At 48.0% G+C, this 22,129-nt stretch overlaps 1 protein-coding gene across 4 annotated transcripts; it reads left to right on the top strand.

Moving 5' to 3' along the window:
* Window positions 1–257: 257 nt before the first annotated feature.
* TSKU (tsukushi, small leucine rich proteoglycan) lies at window positions 258–20,471 on the top strand. Of its 4 annotated transcripts, none has more exons than XM_058859681.1 (3): window positions 258–531; window positions 3,024–3,108; window positions 15,674–20,471. In XM_058859681.1, exon 3 carries the CDS (start codon window positions 15,681–15,683, stop codon window positions 16,737–16,739), a length of 1,059 nt encoding a protein of 352 aa, XP_058715664.1. In that variant the 5' UTR covers window positions 258–531; window positions 3,024–3,108; window positions 15,674–15,680; the 3' UTR covers window positions 16,740–20,471. The 4 variants fall into 4 exon arrangements, with proteins under 4 accessions (XP_058715664.1, XP_058715685.1, XP_058715674.1 ...); XM_058859702.1 differs by lacking the exon at window positions 258–531 and adding an exon at window positions 729–1,309; XM_058859691.1 differs by lacking the exon at window positions 258–531 and adding an exon at window positions 1,565–2,440.
* The last annotated feature ends 1,658 nt before the right edge of the window (window positions 20,472–22,129 follow it).

The raw sequence follows: 22,129 nt of genomic DNA, 5'->3' as shown, positions 1-22,129 counted from the left end.
AAAGCCCTGCAGAAGTCAGGGCTGGAAACAAGGTTGTGCTGAAAGGGCAACTCCGGTGTGATCCCCAAGAAAGCAAAGGAACGACAAGGAATTTTAGCCAGGGGGGATGCAAAGCAGCAGGGAGGGGGACCGTGTGTGTGTGCAAAGCCGGCTCGACACCTCCCCCCGCCTTTTCCCTTGTTAAGGGGGGTCTGCCAGCTCAGGAGTGGCACAGTCTAGCGCAAGTCCTGCCTCCTGCCTCCTTCCTCCTCCTCCTTCTCCTCCTCCTCCCAGATGTTCCCTTGTGTGCAGCCATCTGTTGAGCTCCCTCCTCCCTCCTCCTGCGGGGAAGGGGGCAGCCAGCTTGCCCGGCCAGCTGCACGCCTCGGACGGGAAGGAGGAGGGAGAAGGAGGAGAGAAGAAGGGGACAGCCGGCCCCAAGCCCTGCTGCTGCCGGCTCCCGGCGGCGCCCGCTCCCGCCGTGGGAACCGGCGCTGCGCGGCCGCCCCGCCGTGGGAACCGGCCCGGTGCTGGGGACCGACCCCGGTCCCGGTGAGTCCCTCCCTCTGCCCTCACCCCCTCCCTGACCCCCGCATCCCCTCCCTGACCCCCATCCCTTCCTCGTGCCCTCCATCCCCTCCTTGGCCCCTGCATGCCCTCTCTGCGCCTCCCTCCAAACTTCCCCGGGTGTGCAGAAGCGTGGGGCTCATTTCTGGGGAGGGGGGAAGCTGTACCGCGATGGGCCGAGCCCTCCCTGCCGTCTCCCCGGGGATGCGCAGGGCCAGCCCCGGGTGCGCCTGCTGCGGAGCCCTCCCCAGCCCCAGAGTGCGGAAACTTTTTTTGGTATGATGAGATTTTCCTCGCCAGGGGCTTCAGCGGCCGGGGGTGCAGGGTAGGGGGAAGGACAGAGGGCTGAGGTGGAGGTAAACTACTTTTTTTTCCCCACCTCTGGTTTTTCCAGGGGGGAAACTGTGAGATGAGGGGAGTGCGTACGAGCCCCCAGCCCGGCTCCCCTCCCGGAATGAAGCGTCTCCAGCTGGAGAAGAGAAGGGATCTTCTCTTCTCCTTCCCCCAGTGGAATGGTGGTTTGTAGAGGTCTCGGGATTGCCACGGCTGCAGAGTAATCCGAGCAGCAGCTGGAGGCTCCGCACCGCCTCCCGTGCCCGGCTTCGGGGCTTTGATTTCACACAGGGCTCCCTGTCTCCCCTCCTCTCCCTCCTCCTCCTCTCCCTCCTCTCCGGGCCCTCCCCTCAACTCTCCGGAGCGAAGAGAAGCTTTTTGGTGGGTTTCTGGTGCTGGAAGGCTTGCAGGGTTTTGCAGCTTACTCAAGGTAAGCAGAGAAAGGAGAAGGAAAGGAAAGCTTAGAGGGGTCGACTGGATGGGGTGAAGAAGCTGAAAGGTGCAGACGGTGGGGGGGTCCTTTCCCCCCGGTTTGCATTGATAAAAGCATGGCAAAGGCGTTCCTGCCTGGGAATTTCCCATCTGTAAGTGGATTAAGCTGACGGGGAAGGTGTGTTTGGGAAGGGGGGAGAGGAAGCCGAACAAGATTTATTCACTCTCTCATTGAAAAAAAAAAAAAAAGAAAAGAAAAAAAAAGAAGAATGAAAGAAGCTGCTGGGTGTGACTTCTGAAGCAGGAGGTCAAAGCCCGGGGTTCCCCTGATATTACACACACCCTGTAAACTTTTAAGCAGCTCCCAGGAAACTTGTTATTAATGCTGCAGTCATTAAAAGGCGCAGCCCACGGCAGATTTATTAGCTCAGTAAACCACAACACGTGCCAAGCTCTCTGGAAACAAAAGGGTCTGTCAACTTCACTCCTCCTGCTTGGGATTTGGGAGGGCTGGGAGGGGCGCGGTGGGGATGGAGCCAGTGGCTTTTGTCGCGGGGAAGTGGCATCGCCTCCGCTGGCCAGCACGGCTCGTGAATGCAATTCCGTGGCAGGGAGGCACTGGAGCACGGCTGTAAGGAGCGCACAGCGAACCCTGCTGAGCTCACGGCGCTCGCCGCGGCAGCGGGACGAGCAGCCCCCGGTCTCCCGAATGGAAAGCTTTCCCCGTGTGCCTGCCATGATAAATCAGCTGCCGTTCTCCTGAATAACAGCATTCACTGAAGTTACAGTAGGAAACTTGTCTGGGTGGACACTGTGCCATTGCTCTGCGGAGAGCGGCCGGTGCCGATCGCTGGCGTTGCGCTGAAATATCGCATTGATTGCCGCTCCGGAGCTCGCTGGCAGCGCCGGGCTATTGCAGCCGGGAGAGGCAGGGCGAACACCGGGAGAAGAGGCGCCGGGGGAAAAGGCAGGGTTGGACCGTCTCGCCGATCTCTCCGGGAATAAGAAGCACGCTGGATGCGTTAGATGCTGGAAGCACCGGAGGAAGCTGGCACGTCCCTGGGAGAATTTGCAGGCTAAACTTGGCGGGGGCTCGCTGTCGGCAGCCAGGCGCTCGCAGGCAAAGCGGGTCAGTGTGTGCCATCGCCCTGGCGCGGGGCACGGCTCTCGTCCCATCGTGACCCGAGGAGCCAGTCCCAGCCCCTGGCCTGGAGAGGACGTGGGAGGTGCCTGCTCCCGCGGGGGTTATAAATGGGCCGAGGAGGAGCTGCCGCTTGGCTCCTCCGGAGGCAGTGGGTGAGCGCTGTTTGACACCGGGGCAGGCAGGAGGCTGGGTGGCAGCGCTCAGACGGATTTTCCCTTGCGGCATCCTGGGGCAGGGCAGACGCTGCTGGTTTGTGAATGAATTTGAGCAGCTGCTGTCAGAGGCAGTGGGGAGCAATAACAAAATGCCTGGAGGGAACGAGGACGTGACAGACATCCCAGGGGACATTAATTTCTAATGACAAGCTGGACTGGCAGGAAAGGCTGCAGGGTTGGAGTGAGGGTCTCCTGCACCCCTATTCTTTACAACTAAGAATTTGTAACTAAGTGCAAGGAATAAACCAGCATTGAATGGATGAGAAGAAATTGGGAGAAAAGGGAAAAAAAAACATGCAGAAGTTTTTAGGGATTTTTGTGGATTTTTAATTTTTTTTTTTTTTTTTTAATAGAGGGAAAAGCATCCTGCGCTCCCCCAGCCACACAGTGAGAAGCAGTGTGTGTCACCCCTGTGCAAGACCGAGCTGGGAATAAAAGGTGAGACACCGTCTTCCGGAGGTTTAGAGTTTTCCCTCCATCCCTAACTGCTTTTCTTTTATCCTCTTTCAGTCTCTCCTCCTTCCTCCTCCTCCTCCTTCTCCTTTTCCATTAGCTGGTTGGTGGGGAGAAGCAGAGTCTGGAGGGTGGGATGAGACAAGGCATCCTTGTCCGGCAGCCCTCCTGACCCCTGCACCCCCAGGCTCTGCACGGTAGCCACAGTGCTGGCTGCCTTGGCAGGCTATCAAAGGAAACTTCTGAACACGGAGATGTTGAGGGCTGGGAAGAGATAAAGGCTGGCTTAAGCAAGCTGTTTCTTGTCTTAAAACTTGGCACCTGGACTTATCAAGGCAAATGTATGAATGGCTCAGCCATTCATTACAAGGAAATCCTGGGACTTTAATTTTTATTTCAATTTTTATATTTTTTTGTATATTTTTTAAATTTCCTAGGAGTTTCTATTGTACTCATGGTGTGCAGCAGCGGGGAAGGAAATATGTGCTCTGGGAATCTCCCCAGCCTTCCCGTCTGTTTGCAGACACTGCAAGAGATTAAACCATCCTGGCTGCCTTAGCATGGGACATTCCTGAGTTGCATTAACCAGGCTGGAAATCTCCTGTCAGAGCAGCAGCAAACTGGAAAAAAGCACTTTATCTTCACCATAGCAGAGAGAGAGCTATGTGCTGTGTGTAATGTCTGAGTGCCAGCATCTGTGGGGTTCCCTTTCCTTCCCCTTTCTCCTTCCTGATTCTTTGTTTTGCAGTCTGTCTGAAAAAAAGTCTCTTCTCCTTTCCCCTGAGTCTTGCCAGCAGCTCAGACCCAGGGGTGGGGAGAGAAATTACAGGATGGTTTGGGTTGGACCTTAAAGATCATCCAGTTTCAACACCCTGGCTGTGGGCTGGGACACTTTCCACCAGACCAGCTTATTCAAAGCTCTGTCCAACCAGGCCTTGAGCACTTTCAGGGATGGGGACTACATTTTCAAGGAAGTTTTTTGTTTTTTTTTTTATTCAAATAAGATAATCCTCCTCAGGAAAAATTGAGATTCAAACTCCTGTTGTGACTGATGGGTCAAACCGATGTGATTCCTCACGTCTGAGGTGACACATGTGCATGGGGCTTGTGTCACCTGTCTCCAAGTGGGGCAGGACATGTCCCTGACTCCAAAAGTGCCTGTTTTCCTCCCATCCTTGAGAACGATATGTCTGTAGCAGTTGGCATGGTGAGGGCAAACTTCACAGAGCAGGATGGGGGAGATCCTTTCTCCAAAGCACTTTAATCTTACTGCAAAAGCTCAGTTTGTATCTGTCCAGGACCAAAACATTGCAACCTCCGGCAACCGATCTCCAATTCAAAGAATTATGTGATCATAGGGTAACTGAACCTGTCCAGTCTCATCCATCCCCTTCCCTCTCCCCTGGCCTGGCTGCCCATTTTGCAGAGGGAAAAGCAGGGTTGCTGTCCCTAGAGTGTTCAGGAAGGCAGGAGCTGGACATGGTGCCCAAAGGGAGTGGTAACATTTGGCTGGACCAGTTATGACAGTGGCAGTGTTGGCTGAGGACTTCTGTGTGGGGTGAGAGCCACAGGCCTTGTGCTCCCTTCCCAGTTAAACTGGTGGGAATTAAACCTGGGGTTGGTACCACCATCCCCATACAGGACTGAACACTTCTCAGACCTCCTGCTAGTCATCCTTAAAGTGTTGGGAAGGAAACTGAGGCACTTAAATGGGGACTCATGGCACCATCAGTGCTGAGACATTGGTCCTGCCGGGGAAATGGCTCTCCCAACCCACTTGAGATGATCTTTCTCCAAAATCCTCCACCAGCCAAGAGGGACTGGAGAATCCCAGGCCAAGGAGGGGACGAAAAGAGCTGAGGAGATAACTGCACATCATGGGGGCAATGAAGCATCATCTGCAGTGGGAATCATGGTGGGCATGACACTCAGCTGGTAAACCCTTTATCAGCCCTACCTACACCCCTTCTCCTGCCCAAATCCCCCCTTCCCAAACCTTGTAGGAGACCCACTGGGTCTAGTAAATGTCTCACGTGCTTCACTGGGGTGGGGACAGCTCCTGAAGCCCCAGCTGATGCTCCACCAAGCAGTTTCACTGGCATTCATTATTTGCAGCATCACGTTGCAAGAATTATTGGAGAGGGGGAGCAAAGAAAGGCCATGAGGAGAATGAGATGGGAGCCTCCAGCTGTGCTGTTTGCAACAATAATGGCCAGGATTGTATTTATTATCTCCTCAGTGGAGGGTCTGCAGCTGCATGCTGAGAGCCACAGACGGCAAAGGGGCCCAGAGATTATTGTGCATGGGAAAAAAGACCAACCACAAAACTAAATAAAAAGCCCACAGAGAATTCCTGGGCCAGCTGGAGCAGTGCCAAGGGGCACCCAGCTTAACCCCTCGTTTTGCCCTTCCTCACTGAAGTCAGCAGCCCCACAGGGCTGTTAGGAGCAGGGAGATTGGCAGCTGCTGCCTTTCAGAGAGCTAAAGCTGCATGGGGTCCTGTTAAAATCCTTCTGCCAGGGCTGAAGATGTTGCCCAGCCAGGTTGAATTTCTTTTCCCTATGCTTTCTCATGATTTTTTTCCAGTGCTGGCTGCACCATGACAAAGGCATGCTGTTGGAGGCAGTACTTGGACCTGATCTGAGCCACCTCTGTTGTAATGGATTTGATTCTCTTAGAGGTCTTTTCCAACCTTAATGATTCTATGATTCAAGGAGAAAGAGCTGTAAAGCCCTTAGAGATACAGGCTTTACAGAGATACAGGATGATGAGGCTGTGATGAGTTGTTTGCTCTTGGTGTGTTGTGTCTCACCAGGGAGAGCAGAGGCATCAGCCTGGGATGTATCACCTTCTCCTTCTTCCTCTCTCTTGTTTCCTCCCCCCTGCCCAGCTCATCTTCTCTGGGGGAACCCACCCATGTCTACCCACACAGCATGGTCTCTGCAGCTCAGGCAGGTCCTCTGGGGTGATTGGATGCAATCCAGATCAGGCATGTGGGGTACACATCCATAGGCATCGTGCCTTTCCCTCATTGACCGCACAGCTGCTGGTGGGTCCTTGCAAACCTGCTCTTCCCTGGCATGGAACATGGTACATGCCATCCCAGGGATGTGCATGGTATGTGGCATTTCCCAGCTGGGCACAGTGACATGGCTGATCAGCCCTTCTAACAGCTAAAACCAGGTATCCATTGTGGGTAGGAGGTTTCCTCTCCCCGTGCTGCACCTCTTAACATTCCTTGCTGGCATATGGTGTTCATCCTGGAGTGCATTCCTCTGGAGTTATATCATGTCTCTGGGAGGTGGAGTGTGGAGAAAAAGTATCATCTTAGCAGGAGCAAGCGCAGGAACTGTCTGGGGTTGGCTGTCAGGTGTGTGTCGCCAAGGGCTGAGGCTCCAGGAGAAGCTTGTTAGAATCATTTTCGCCTTCAATAACAGACTAGTTAGGGAAGAAGGAGGGTTTAATCCTCTCAAGGTTATTGCTGTGATTTGGATAAAGCCTGGGTACTCCCTTTGTGCCTCACAGTTGGTTTTTGGGCACTGGAGGTGATGGGGCAGGTAGCTTCACCAGGTCTTTCCACAGCAAAATGCACTAGGACTGGCACAAAACTCTGTGTAAACCTCTCCTTTGGCTATGAAGCACCATGTTGAAGGGCTGGTCTGTTCCTGAGTTTGTGCCAAAATAATGGAGACCTCCCATTCTGGGGCATGTTGCTATGATAAAAATTCTATTTGGGCCGAGTTTGAGATGGTTAAGAAAATATTTGTGTTCCTGGCAGAGATGAAGTCTCTCTTATACTCAGTGAGTGCCAGGATAGTGAGGCCTTCTGCTCCTGGAAATGCTCACAGTTAAGCAGAGCGGGGAGGACGAGAAATAGGAGCTGTTAGGGATAAAAGAATTCGGGGTGGTCACGCTGGCAGTGATTCTAGAGCAGGAGAAAGTCCTGAGCTCTTACATCCCTTGCAGGCACCTGTTTGAATCCATGCATCCCGGGCTGCTGGGAACCAGTTACAGCTGCCAACACTCCCAGTTTGAGTGGTTCTGCAGCTGGAATAGCCAGGAGGCAATGGTGGGGCTGGGATACTCACATCCTGTCTGCTCCCAGAAAACCCTGTGAATCCCTCCTGGTGCTGCACCAGTCCAACACCTTCCTTCCCCTGCCCCCAGCCACTCAGGAGGCCTGGCAAACAATTTCCTTTTGGGAATGCCCCCTCTGGGCACAAGCACAGTTTGACTTGAGGCTGGAGAGCAAAATTGCTTTCAAAAGCCACGGGAGACTAATTCCTCCACCTGGAAATAAACTGCTATTAAGCTGACAGCTTTCTGGGCTAAGCAGAGAAATGGGAATTTTCTGCAAATCCTGATGCCACGGTAATTTAATTCTTAATTTTCCTATGCTGGATGTGGCACCAACATTTTCCCACTTGAGGAAAAATTCCCTGGAGTTGGGCTGCTCTTCCCTCACAAAATGTATCTTTTCAAGGCACAAAGCTTTTACGTGCGGCAGAAATTGCATTTCAGCAGCGTATGTAAATGAGCTAGAAGTTACTGTATGGGCTGGCAGACCTGCCTGCACATGTTTTCCTTTTGTCAGATCCCAAAATACACCACCCTGCACCTTGAGTTCCTCCTCCAGGGGGAATGAGGGATGCCTGAGGGGGAAGATTGCACAAGTGGAATAAACTACTAGCTGTTTTAAGCACTAGGATGATAAATTATCTGTGACCTCTTGCAAAGCAGATGGGAATTGTGACATTAACAGTCACAATTGTAACAAAGTTTATTTTAATAGGTCTTTCAATTTCTTTATTAAATAAAAGATATTCTTTTTACATTTAAAAAAAATGGAGCAGAGACTTTCAGCCAAGCAAGCATTGCAGTGTCTTTTCCCAAGAAAGAAGTCATAGGACAAGAGGAAACAGCTTCAAGTTGCACTAGGGGATGTTTATATTGCAAATTAGGAAAAAATTCTTCACTGAAAGGGTTGTCAACCATTGAAAAAGGCTGTCCAGGGGAGTGTTAGAGTCACCGTCCCTGCAGACATTTAAAAGATGTGCAAATGTGGCACTTGGGGACATGGTTTAGTGGTGGGCTTGGCAGTGCTGGGTTAACAGCTAGATTCAATGATATTCAAGGTCTTTCCCAACTTAAATGATTCTATATTTGAAAACAGATCCATAGTGTGGAGTTGTAGGGTTTGAAGGTGCTCCCTCTAGATCACACATCTTCTCTGTAGCCCATGTAGTGGGTTGAGGGGCTGCTTGACTTTGGGGTTGTGAAATGCTTCTGATGCTTGTGATGCTTAATTTAGCTTTGTCTTTGCTAATCTTATCTATCCCATCCCCTGTAACATCTACAAAAATCTTCCCTAAAGGATGGAGAACATGGTTGGATGCTAGAAAGTCACTGCAGTCTTGGCTCAGCAATTTCTGTCCAGAGAGGAGGAAAGCAAATGGAAATAACCAAGATAGAAAAACGTGGAATGGCATCTTGTTTTTTTTGTTCTTTGCCCCTTCTGGCTGTCCACAACCAGGATTTGAGATTTGGTGAGATTCAAATCTTGCAAAGACAGACTTGATGCAGAGCAGTGGGGTTCTTGTCCAGATCAGGAAGTAGCGTCTTGTCTCTGTTTATGCAATTTTTCCACTCCTCACTGGTTTCCACTTCAACATCAAACTGTTGATTTTAACTCTTTGAATGTGACCATCCAGCCAATTCCTTATCCACTGAGCCATCCAACCATCAGATTCATGTTTCTCCGTAGAGATTAAGATGTGGCGTGGATCAGTGTCAAATGCTCTGCACATGTCCAGGTAGATAATGCCAGTCACTCTTCCCTCATCCCCCAGCACTGTAACTGTGTCATAGACAGCTGTGAAATTTGTTCAGCAGGATGTGCCCTTACTGAAGTCACGTTGGCTATCATCAACCACCTCCTTATTTTCTGTGTGCTTTAGCAAAGTTTCCATGAGGATCTGCTGCATGATTTTGCCAGGCAAAATAATTAAAGCATAAAAGAATTCATAGCAAAATCTTTCATTATTATTATTATTTTTCTTCTTGCATTCCTTGCATTTCGTTCTGATTTTTCCCAGGGAGTAGGAACATGGAGCAAAAAGTGTTCAGGCACCTGCAGGATGTCTTTTCACTCCTGCTCAAGCCCTTGGTGTCTCTTTACATTAAACCATAAGGGCTAAAGTCACCACCCCAGTGGGTGAGTTTCCCCTCATCCTAACGCTTGCAGGCACTGATGAGGGAAATAGGGCTGAAAATCCCTGTCTTTTTATCCTGTTGGAAAATTTGGGATAGCTCTGCTGTTCTAAGCAGCTTTCCAAGTCCCACAGATAAAACCATCAGTGTGAACTGAAAAGTGATAACTTATCCCCTAAAGGTGACTTGTGCAATGTCTCTGGATGGAGGCCTCCATGAAATCAAGTGCAATTTGGAAGAGCCAAGGGACTGATTCTCATCCTGCTGAGAGAGTTACACCTAGAGTAACTCCACTGAACTCTCTCAAGCCCATCTAACAAATGCAGGATCAAACATAAAAACCAGATACTTCTTGGATTTCCATTAGCTCTCCTCTCTCTAAACCCCAGAAGTCTCAAAACACTGAGTATAAAACCAGGACTGTTTGCAAAGTGCTGCCCAAACCAGCAAATAACAAAATGTAACAAGCGGGTCAGAAAACACTGTTCCCATTTACACCAGCATTTTTTTGTGAGTTTATATTTGATAATATTTATTCATAAAGTATTAAATATTATTTAATAATATTTATTGAGAGTTCTTTGCAGCATTTGTGTGGCGAACCCTTCTTTAGGAAGAGCCAGTCTGAAGCAGGCAAAGCAAAAGCCTGAATGACCTTTACTTTCAATAGATTCACACGAAAAAAAAACAACAACAAAAAATTGTAACCTTGTCAGCAGCAGTCTCTTTATTATGGGAAGGGTGTGTGTCTGCAGCAAGGATTTAATGGTCTCTGGCTGCAGGCTGGTTTGAGCTAGTTTTGCTGCCTGCTCAAATTGGCATCTGGGATCTGGAGACCCGACCGCGATTGTATCTGTGGCGTCATTTGGGCTCAGCCGGGAGAGTCCACACTGGAAAAGTGTAGCTGCTGCTAGTGCTGCACTTTAGTCGGTAATTATTCTAATTTTACAGAATAATTAATGGGTGGAGAAGGGGGGGGAAAGGTCTCTTATGCAATTTTGTTGTCGAGAAGCAGCTCTGGAGCGTTCTGGTGCTCTGGATCTGCTGTCCCAGCTGCCACTTAGCCTCCAAGATATTTAAAAAGAGAAAGAGCCAGAGCCAACTTTTTTTTTTCTTCAGTCTGGAGGATTTATGGCCTCTATCATAACCTATGCACTTGTTTCACTTTCCAGTAACGTTCCTTTTCCCCTGACCCCAATTAGTGCTGGCAGCCAAGTGGGCCTGGTGAGCTTCACTATAAAGACTTGGTTTTCTTTACTTGGCTGATAAAAGAGACAGAAGACAATCCCAAAATTTTCCTCCTGAAATATTGTTGCTAATCCAACTCTTCTGTCCTTTGCTAGAACAACAACTGTATTTGGGACAGGTGGACTTCAGCTCTTCCTTTTTGCCTTTTTTATTTGAAATTTTCCCTACTTGCTGCTGATCCAGAATTAATATTGGCAAGAAACATGGAAAATACTAGGATCTGTCCACACTGCCTTCAAGATTCATGTCATATCTGATCTGGCCTAACTGTGGGCTACTGTGGAAAAGACAGATTCTGTTTTCCCCACTCCTGTGTGGGAGCTGGTAACCCTGTGGATGGTCACCTGAATTTGTCAGAAAACTGACCCAGGAAAGGGGAAAGAGGAAGATCAGAGGGGTTTTTGTTGAATCAGTGAGCCAAACTGGTTTATCCACATGCTCCTGGTTATTGGGAGAGACTAGGGTTTGGAAGATGCAGCCAAGAGTGGCGTGGGAAGCAGTAACCAGGGAGACTGGGCATCCTACTCTGTCATGGACAAGGGAGAGAGGGATATCTCCAGGGATGTGCATGGCCTTAGGTTGGTTTCATCCCCCTCTGGAGCAATTTCTTTCTCTTCACCCCACTGTAGAGACAAACTGGTGTTTTGGGGGTTTTTTTTCACACTTCTTACCCATGTACCTCAAGTTTCATTGGGTGAATTTGGGCCTTTAGCCCCAACCCCAGCTGCATTTCAGACAATACTTTGTTCGTGTTGAAGGAGGCTGAGGGAATGAAGAATGGGGCAGCTGTTTCCTGACTCCATCAAACAGCAAACTTTAAAACACCTCCCCTTGTATTATTTCTTTAATTAGTAATTGATTTTTTTGCCATGGGGAATTCCAGCTTGGTGGTTGTCAGGGCAACTGGAGGTAGCCTAGGTAGCATCCTCTTAATATCCCCATTCCTGAGGGGGACCAGGCAATGGGCTTTCATCCAGGGAGGGATGTGTCAGCTGATCTCCCTAATGAGAAAAGTCTTTAAGGGAGAGGAGAAGAAATCAAGTGCAGTGAGAAGTGTGAATTTGCAACAGCACCATAACAAAGCTTTCCTCTCTCCCACCTCACTCCCTGACCATCATCTGAGGCCTGCCATTCCTCTACACTCTGCTTTTAATGTTTGGCTGGCAAATCTCAGTGTGAGTTTTCTGTGTGAGTCCTGCCACACAGCATTGCAAAGGATGAGCATGGTAGGGAGAAGGCATAAGGGCAGCCACAGGCTAAAGGAGAGATGTGGGATCAGAGGAGATCTGGCATCCTGTAGGAGCTTGGTCTGACACTGCTCCATTTACCACCACAGGCTCTCCTTAGGTTTCTCTTGCAGAAAGGATGAACAAGATACAAAGACCAGAACCCTGCAGTCACTGCAGGCACCTGAAACGTGGGGGGAGATGTTGCACCCCCAGCAGCTCCTATTGCAATCTGTGGGTTTAAAAAAACCCCTAGAGCTGCCAGATGGCCAAAACTTACCACTGGGATCTCTCCATACCTCAATAGCTCAATACCTCAAATGAAGAGGACATGGCTAAACCAGCCCCAGGGTGGGCTGCTTTCTCCCCATGGCTTTCCCCTCACTATCTTAGGTGATGGTGCTGGTAGTTTCTTGTTCGTGGTGTTTCCCTAGGTGAAACTCCTCAGTGCTGCAAGAGGATAACTCCTCTTCCTTTTACAATGGCATACCTTGGCTTTCTGTCTCTATCAACAAAGCAGCTGGTGGGCAGCAATCCAAAGGCATTTTGGTGCAGTTTCCAATACACACTGTACACAGAACTGTAAATGCCTGCGGTGTGTTTCTTTCCCCATTTCAAAGAGAGCTATTAATTGTTCCACACAATGATAAAGCATGCCTGTACCTGACTAAGTTCTTTGCCAATTATCTGGCAATGCAGGAGTCTTTTTCTTGGACTGGAAGATGACCAGTAACTTTATTTCTCCTATCTTTTATCAAAGCTATTAACCAAGTGGCATGTTAGCTTATGATGCTCCATGCTGCTCCATAAGGGAGTTTCTAGCTGGTACTAATGGATTGTATCCCATCTGCAAAGCAATTGCAGAGCCAGTAAGGGAGAATCTGTGGCAGTGCTGTGAGGATGGAAGAGGCAATAGATGCTGTGCAAATACTTCAGCTGAGCTTTGTGTACTGCATTTCAGCTGTGTAATGTTTTGTCTTTACTGTTGGCTGAAGTGATGGATGTTGTAGTGAGAGTCACTGTATCTGCCCACTTCTGGCAATCATTTTTGAGGCTGATCAGAAGGGGAATTCCCATGTCAAAAGGGTTTGAGCAGCTGCATATCAAAGCCCTGCACCATTTTTCAATCTTCTCTCAATTCACAGAATCATAGAATAGCTTGGGTTGGTATAGACCCTTTAAAAACCACCCAGTCCAAGTCCCTGCAATAATCAGGAACATCTTCAACTGGTCCAGATTGCTCAGGGCCCCATCCATCCTGGACTTGAATGTTTCCAGGAGTAGGGCATCTACATCACAGAAGACTTCTTCCTTAGATCTAGTCTGAATCACCCCTGCTTTAGTTTAAAACCATTATCCCTTGTCATACTGCTACAGGCCCTATCAGAAGTCTGTTCCCAGTTAAATTAGGGCTTTGAACTTTTGTTCAGATGCCCCAGAAGGAGCAAATGAAGGTTTTAGCAGTGCTCAGAAAGTAAAATTTCACGCTGGTGTGTCTTTGGACTTCCTGGTGTATGATCCAGCTCCCACCAGAGCTAAAACAATTCTATGAGGAAATGAGCTGCGCTTTTGAAGGAGAAGTTGGGAGGTCCTTTCCATATAGAGACATCAAGTGGGAATAGCCACTGGGTAGGATTTGGGAGGAGAAATACCAGTAGATTGGGCTGATACCAATGTAGGTACTTCCCTGTACGTGAGATATTTAACATTTGAGGTTTTGCAGTTTTAGTTTACAAGGAGTTCCCCACTGCTGTAACTTCCCCTGGTAATAGAACATTTCAGTGGAATCCAAATGCAGCTTCATGATAAAATAAAAACAGTAGTATTTATTTTAGGAGGGACTGCAGAAGGCAGCAAGCTATATCTGTGTGCACAGAACCAGAGGGGATCAGCCTTGATGTCATTAGGAAAGGGATATCTGGAAAAGTGTCTGCAGAGAAGAGCCCTACCCCCTATGTCCCCTCTGCATACAAATGTGTTTTCTCAAAAAACAGTTGAGATGGGCTGAGGCTAGGGCTTGTCTTACCAATTTTCTGTTGTTTCTATAGAATAATGGACCCCAGAGGATTACAAGCTGGCCATTAGCAAAGGTTTAGTTGCAGGCAACCTGGCTAGAGTCTCAGTCTCTGCTCTCTATTTGCAGATCTGGGAGACACTGCCATACAACTCACATCAGTGACCAGGACAGTATTTTTGCAACTTTTTTCCCCACTTTGCACTTTTTTTTCTACATTGACAAGTAGTCCCCAGTCAGTCTCCTGGGAATGAGAGTCGGGTCAAAAAGACAATGCTGAAAGGGGAGAGAAATTAATGACAAGGGATGGGTGAGGGGAGAGGAAGTGTGAATTTCTAGGAAATGGTCTTGGGAAGGTGTAAGAGCTGTGAGGAAGGAATCTCAGCCAGATCAAAGGGTGAGTGGGAAAGATGATACTGCAAGGAAGTTAATGAAGTGCTTTAAACAGTGATGAGAAAGGTAAGAGACCAGGGAGACTGAGGTGGAGATGGAAACATTCATGTAAATTTTACTTTTTTCTTGTTAAATGAGCAGTTGGCACATGAGTGTCTGTTTATGGCCAGCAGCATAGCCAAGGACCAGTGCTGATGGATCTGCTTGTCTTGTTTGGTGAGATTTTTTTGTTTCCAGCCTTCTGGAGACCTTGTTTGTAAGGCACAAGGAGTGCAATGCATGACTGCAATAAGAACCAGTGAGGACAGTCCTTGCTGCCTCTGCTGACCTGCAGGATTCTGACATGCTCCTATGTAGCCTCTCCAGAGACTCAGATCTAAAGATTCTTTTGGCTGTCTCTTGAAATCATGAAGCTGTTGTTGCCCACTGTTGTGTGGGTGATTTGTTAGGATGTCTTCTGAAGAGGTTCAGCAAATCTGGAGGGTACAGATCAGTTCTCTGCCTCTCTTGTGTGAGATGATGGAGAGACAGAAATGTCTTGGAGGGAGAAGGGTCAAAACCAAAGCAGTGGAGAGAAATCCTTGCTTACTGGCATTGTCAATCAGAGAGAATACTTAATGCAATTAGCAGAGGCTCCCCAAAGACTCTATATGAAGCAAATTGTCTCTCTTCACTGTGCTGGTGGCTGGGCCCACCGCAGCAAAGGCTGGGTTAGGCTGAGCAAGCCTTGTTTCCTCTGCTCTGGTAGGAGCTGCCACCAGGCCAAGGAGGGTTTTTTTTAGCCACCTGATACAAATCCAAACTTCTAAAATTTGCATCTGAAGTCCAAGAAAGGGAGGTGTGATGTCCTTTTGGGCAGTAAGGAGCTGGCCTTTTCAGATGTTAATCCTGGATGTTGTTTTGAGGATGCTGTTGCCTGTATGAAATCTGAATGGAATTTTGGTTTCTTGTCTCCCAGTAAGGCCTTTAGACCCCTAAGGCTCCACAGCCTGAATTATTTCTCCAACCTGACAATGCAGGGCCCTGAAGCCAGTGCTCCCAAATCTCACAGGAAGGCCCTGACATGAAGGACATCTGTGTGCTGAAGTTTGCCAGGTTGTAAAATGACTCAGTGTTTGAGCTGTCACTTAGCTTCTTTCATGGTCCACTTAAAATCATATATGTTTGATAGATCATGCTTTAAAGCAGCCAACTGTTCTTACAGCTCGTTTCCAATTTTGTCTTTATTTGGTTATGTGTGTATAGACTACTGACCCAATTTTTTTCTACATTAAGTTGCCACTGGGATTCATAACATGAGAGAAAAAGTCTTTGGGATATCCATGCTTTTCAAGGGTGTGCTTAATCTCTCCCTTTGTAAAGAGAAAGGTCAAGACTGTGTAAGTCAAACAGTTACACATCCTTCATCAAGTAATTTCTACAGCAATTAAATCTGCTTTTCTATTGTCTTGTTTTCCAGGAGAACAATGCATTTCCTGGCCTGGTTCAATTTGCTGCTTCTCCTTCCTTGTTTTGGTACCACAAAAACCTGCTTCCCTGGCTGCCACTGTGAAGTGGAAACCTTTGGTCTCTTTGACAGCTTTAGCTTGACCAAGGTGGACTGCAGCGGAATAGGCTCACACATTGTTCCTGTCCCAATCCCTCTGGATACCTCCTACTTGGATCTATCATCAAACAAACTGGAAACAATAAATGAATCGATGCTTACTGGCCCTGGATACACCACCCTGGTGAGTCTTGACCTGAGCTACAACAAAATTGCCAAGATTTCCTCCACAACATTCTCCAGGCTTCGGTACCTGGAGTCCTTGGATCTGAGTCATAACTCTCTGGAAGTCCTTCCGGAGGACTGTTTCTCCAGTTCTCCTCTAAGTGACATAGATTTGAGCAATAACAAACTTTTGGATATAGCTATGGACATTTTTGCTTCAAAAGGTCAAGGCAAATCCCTGAATGTGGATCTATCCAATAATATGCTCAGCACAATTACAAGGCACCATGAAAAGAGCATTCCAAACATCCAGAACTTAAATCTTTCTGGAAACAGGCTAACATTTGTACCAAACCTCCAAGGCATTCCTCTCCGATATTTAAATCTCGATGGAAACCCTCTGGTTAAGGTTGAGAAAGGAGACTTCACAGGGCTGAAAGACTTGATTCATTTATCCCTCAGTGGCCTGCATGGTTTTAGAGAGCTATCTCCTCATAGCTTCAAGGAACTCCAAGCTCTCCAGGTTCTGGATTTATCCAACAATCCCAACTTGAAGTCGCTGACTGCTGAAGTTATCTTTGGTCTGAACTCCCTACAAGAGCTCAACCTGTCTGGGACAGGCATAACATCCTTGCCAAAGACTTTGCTGAAATACCTGCCTTCCATCAAAAGCATCACCTTAGGGAAGGACATTCAGTGTCTTAAGACCATCAAAGAAGGACAGTACCACCGACAAATTGGGCTGACCAAAAAGGAAGTCCTCAGTTGCTATGACAGCCATGGATCCGTAGCAGCAGCACCTTATGTTTCGTGATGAAAGCTGGGGAGAAGGAGAGGGGCAGGGAGGGTGGGGGGCCATGGGACTTGTACAGGTGTCGGACTGAGATGGCTTGCAGTGTGCCTTTTGTAAAACTGTCAATAATTTATATATTTGTATTTGCCAATAGTTGACTGTTTGTGGATTTTATAAACTCTCAAATCTCAGCCTGCGTTATCTGCAGGCTCCAGATTTTACCCGGTGCATTGAGGTCCTCACTCATCCTGTTGGCTCAAGAGCAGTTTTCCACAAAAACTGGAATGCGTGTAGCCCTTCAAAGTATCAAAAAAAATATGCAGGGACAAGTCGCTCTGCAGGTCCCAGGGCAGAACAGTCTGTCTGGAGCAAACCCTTCATGCCTCAGACACATTTGTAGGAGCAAAGCTACACCTCTGGAGAGCACACACCGAAATGTACCAGCTCTGTAGCTGCTTGCTTACGAACCCATGCATCATCCTTCTTTTAATTATTACTCCCCAAAATGTGCCTTCTGGATGCTGCCTTCATTAGCAGCACCCTGTTTTCTGTCATGCACTTTCAGTCTTGAAGAAACATTTCCAGACAAACCTGAATACAGGGTGCACCCAGTGTGCTGGGTTTTACATGTTATTTGCATAGCTGTGCAATGAACACTGAGTAAGTTGAGACATTTTCCCACCCATTTCTCCTTGTTTTTCCACCTTGATCCTTTTCATGTCTACTTAACTTTGGTCCAGCTTTGGCAGCCTCCCGTCTTTTCAGCCTCAGTGAGCCATTGGTCAGAGATGGTGTGCAGCAGAGGGGTCTGCTAACAGCCACATCTCACCCAGGAACTAGCCTTCGATGAGGGAGGTTGCAAAGGGAAGAGGTCATGTAGGCTAGCTCAAAAAAAAAAAAAAAGGAAAATAATCCCTCCTCCCTTTCTGGGGAAGCTTGGAAGGAAACTCTGACAGGGATTCTTTCTTGATGACCTTATCAAACCAAGATGAAGTCCTAGAGGATATGAGAGTAGGTTGTTTCCAGGCTGATATTCCCCATCTGAACACAACATCTGCAGCTCATCTGGGCATATGTGAGGCAACTTGCAGTGCCAAAACACTTCTGAGAACGTGCCAGGGGAAGAATTAACACTGATGCATGTGGCCCTGGAGCACTTTGCTTATCAGAGAAAAGATCTTTGGGGTTTTTTTCCAGAGTTGTGGCTTTTCTTTTTCTCACACAGCTCTTTGGTTGCCAAGTGAACCTGATAAACAGAAATCTTACTAAAAGCCTGGTCCTCCAAGTTTTACTCATTTATTTCCCTCCATTGCTGAAATGCTGGCAAAAGAAAACCCCTCTGGACCCTCTTTTTCTCCAGTCTAAGAGGAAGTGGGAGAAGGCAGCACAGCATGACTCAATGCCATGTGTGAAGCCTTCGTCTTGCTTGTAGGAGCAATGGAGGTGACTGCTGAGGTCTGGTCCGCATCTGTCATGCTCTGTCTGGGGGGATGGGATGTTGTGGATGGGGGTCCTGCCCAAGCTGATCTGCAGTTTGGTCTCTAAACCCAGCCCTGCATCAGGGCCACTTCTAATGTTTGATTTAGGGAGATCCATGTAAAGGTGATGCAGATACAAACTCATCTCACTACTGTCTTTGAGAGTGTTGGAAGAAGCTCAGGTTTTGTCCTCATATCCTTAAAAGTCTTGGAAAGTGGAAACCCTGTTGTCCAAACCCGCAGACTCCGTAAAAGTCAGAGTCAACACCTAACTTTGGATACTGAAATTTGGTACTCCCACATTTCCATCTATCTCCATTTCAATAATTTGTTTGGGTAGCTTAGGGTGGGATTTTTAACCCTTCCATCAGTTTTGGGGATTTTTCCCCCTATACTGAGACTTTGCAATGTTTAACCAGCCTTCACAATCATAGGAAACATGTTGATTTTCTTAAAAAGGCAATGGGGCTGCCTATGGGCAGAGATCTGGAGGGTAACAGAAACAAACTGCAGTGCAAGATGGGGCAGTTTGTGAAGAAAGATATGGGGGTTTTACTGGATCTTGCCTTTTTAAGAGAATTATTTTCTGCTGGCAGAAAATGTATTTTTTTTAAATAAATCTGTTTACTTTTTTAAGCCTGTACATAGATGAAACATTACGGTTATCACCTCCTGTCAAAGTTACTGTCTTTGCAGCACTGTGGTAAATTTAAAACCCAATGTGACAATCCAATTGAAGACTGCAAGATTTTCTTGTGTAATCTCATGCTAGCTGCTAGCTAAACTAGTCTTAGCAAAAGCTGGCAAATACTGTTGCTGTGTTAGTCTGTTTTTTTAAAGAACCTCTGCAGCATTGTAAGGCTTTGTGATTACTCACAATATAATAAAGTAATTTGGAGGAGAATAAACCCAGCTCCCCCAGATTTATTGCTTTAGTGCTGAGCAGGTGGCAGCTGTCGCTGGGTCCGAAATGCAACACAGCTTCTCTCCTTGCTCTGCTGATCCCCACCGCCCTCATGGGTGTTGCAACTCCAGACTGGGGGCAGGATTTGTCCCATGGTGCTTGGCTTACTGTGCTCTTCAGTGATGGAAAGGCTTGACAGCTTCCCTGGTTGACTTGAAGGAAATTAGGAACACATGGCTGCGAAGCAGCAGAAAGCATGTGGTGCAAATTCCCTGCTCCAGGACCTGCTCCAAAGCTTGTGGAGCAAGTGGAGATCATGGATTTGAGCAATCTGGGACATGGTCTGCTAGTGTTGCAAGACTGGATTTGCAGCAGGTGGGGTGATGTGGGGATACACCACAGGACCACAGAAGTGTTCAAGAACACGTTAGATGTGGTGCTTAGGGAGAAGGTTTAAAGGTGGACTTGGCAGTGCTGGGTTAAGGGTTCAACTTGATGATCTTAGAGGTCTTTTTCATTCCTAAGGATTCTATGATTCTGTGGGGGTAGGAGGGAGCAAAGGGGTGCAGAAGTGATGCCACAGCACAGAAAGCTGAACACTGCCAGACCACAGCACTTCTAGCAGTGAGACACAAGTAATCCAGTCTCAGCACCCTCCTCTGCGGAGCTGGGGCTCCTGCACAGAGGGTTAAGACCATGCAGAGCCATTACACTAAAGAATAAATAGAAACCTCTCTGGAGGTGTCTTCCTGCTCTTAAATAGAAAATTTGATTTTAAAGGTTTCTTGGTGCTGTATATAAAATGGTGCAGAGACCCACTGAGGAAACTGCCCCTGGGAAGCTGCAATGTTCCTGTTCCTCCCAAGCCAGAAGGAACAACTGCCTCTTCCACCCGGGCAGGCACACTTGCAGGCTGCCTGGAAGAGGCTGTTGTTTCTTTATCACAAAAGATAAAGTTTCCCCAGAATGCCCTGTCCTTCAGGATGGCATACAAGGTAGCCAGACAGTAGCCTGGGGTGTGAGATCACCAGGGAAGGCCAAATCTTGCTCACAGAATTATTAGACTGTAAGGGAAAAGCCACCACCAACAACCATTAGAGATGACTGCTCCTCTGGAATCCATCACAAGGCTGTGACCATGAGGCTACAGCACCACATCCCTTGGGGCTAGAATCACTTCTGACCTGTGGTGTGGGCTCAGCCAAAGTGGTGGAGAATGTACTCCTCTCCTGGGGAAGGACAACATCCTGGGATCTATCATGGGTCTGAAGGTCTCCCACCTCCTTGTGATTGCCCCACATATGTGATGCTCCAGCACTGTGTTAGATCTTGTCCCTCCTGCTACTCCTTTGCCCCCTTGCCTTAATATCTTATTTTGCCACTGCTTTTTATTCATTATTTAATTAAATTCTTAATTTATTATTTCAATTATTGCTAATTAAAATATTGATTTGATTACTATTTCTTATTTAAATAGCCTTTCCAAAGTCCTCTGAATGGGAAGAAACAGGCAAGCCTCTACCAGCAACGTGAGTCCCCACATTGCCCATTTAAGTCTCTTCTTTACCAGCAGGGCACAAACACCTGAAACAGCACTGATGCCCCACAGAGGAGGAAGGGCACATCAGGGCACATCAGGCTTGGATGAGTTGAGGAGGCCCTCACTCAAGCTTCCTGTCAGCTTGATAACACGATGTGAAGGATGCCTGGTGTCAGGCATCAACAGCCATCCCTGCCAGGAAAACCACCCGTGCCAGAAAAGCCATCCCTGCCAGAAAAGCCATCCCTGCCAGGAAAGCCAGCCAGGTTGGTTAGATGCAAGCTTTGGATGTCTCCACCAAACATGCTCAGCTCCACAGTCAGATATGTTTGCCCTGGCAAGCAAGATGGGCGTTTTAATTACAGGCTCAACATTTTTAGAAGCAGGAAAACCTCAGCAGAGGCTCGGCAATAAGGCCAGGCTGGGTAAGGGAGGAGGAAGAAGTGAGTGAGCTTGCATTTGCTTGCGGTGTTCTGTCTGCTGGAGAGTTATCAGCATCTCATCCCTCCTTTCCAGCACATGGGGAAAGACAGGGAGAGTCACTTCCCCCCATCTGCCTTGTGCCCAGGGCAGCACAGGACAGAAATTCTTCTCTTTATTAAAGAACATGCACCTCCCAGTACCCAAAAACTCTCATTTTCTTCTCATCAATCTGCTGGAACCGTTTCTCCTGGCTGTCAGCTGTCAGCCCACAGAAGTCCCTTCCTGACTGATTATGTGGCTGACTTCATAACAGCAGTAGGTGCTGTCCATTTTAAAAATAGGTGCTCCTCTGTACATTTTCCATTTTGCAGAAGGTTTTTATTTCCAGCACGTTTGTTTCACACAACCCTGGCTTGGTCAGGCGGGAAAGCACGGATGCACTCTTGCCATGCCAGAAAATAATGCTGCATGGCTGGGCATAATCCTGCCTGCCCTGGGATCTGCCTCCTAGGAAAGTTTTGGGGCAGTGAAACCCTCTGACCCATGCATGTTTATAGAGTATTATTCCTGCTTCATCACCCTGAGATTTCCTCTTCCTTCCCTTTTTGAGTGGACAAGCAGACCTGGGAACCTGATTAAAAGGTGGAAAATTGGAGCTGAAACTAGGCCATCAGATAAATCCTTTCCTGTAATAAGTGGGGAGTTGGAGTACTGGCCCTTAATCACAGCCTTTGTCTCCCAGCATTTGTATGCCTGTGTGCACCCATCCTCACCGCCAAAACAAACCCACCCCCCTCCTGCCCCATCCCCACCCCTGCACTCACCGCCTTTCATTAATGGGATTAAAATAAAAGTGGTTCATGCTGCCACAGAGGAACACCCGGGAGAAAGCAACAGCCAGGCGCTGTGCATCCCTCGAAAAAGCCCTGCCAGACACAAAGGGGTTTGGGCAGGGGAATGTGCTGCCACCCTGCCCAGCTCCACCTACTCCAGTGCCTCTACTCTGGGCACACCGCAGAAGGGTTAATCAGCCTGAAAAAAATCCTGGTACCTTTCTCACCACCCT

The sequence above is a fragment of the Poecile atricapillus genome, chromosome 1 (assembly GCF_030490865.1).
Source record: "Poecile atricapillus isolate bPoeAtr1 chromosome 1, bPoeAtr1.hap1, whole genome shotgun sequence".
Classification (NCBI taxonomy): Eukaryota; Metazoa; Chordata; class Aves; order Passeriformes; family Paridae; genus Poecile; species Poecile atricapillus.
This window is presented reverse-complemented; position numbering and strand designations above follow the sequence as displayed.

Excerpts from the sequence above, each read along its gene's own strand:
- TSKU (XM_058859681.1), top strand. The coding sequence starts at position 15,681 with ATGCATTTCCTGGCCTGGTTCAATTTGCTGCTTCTCCTTCCTTGTTTT.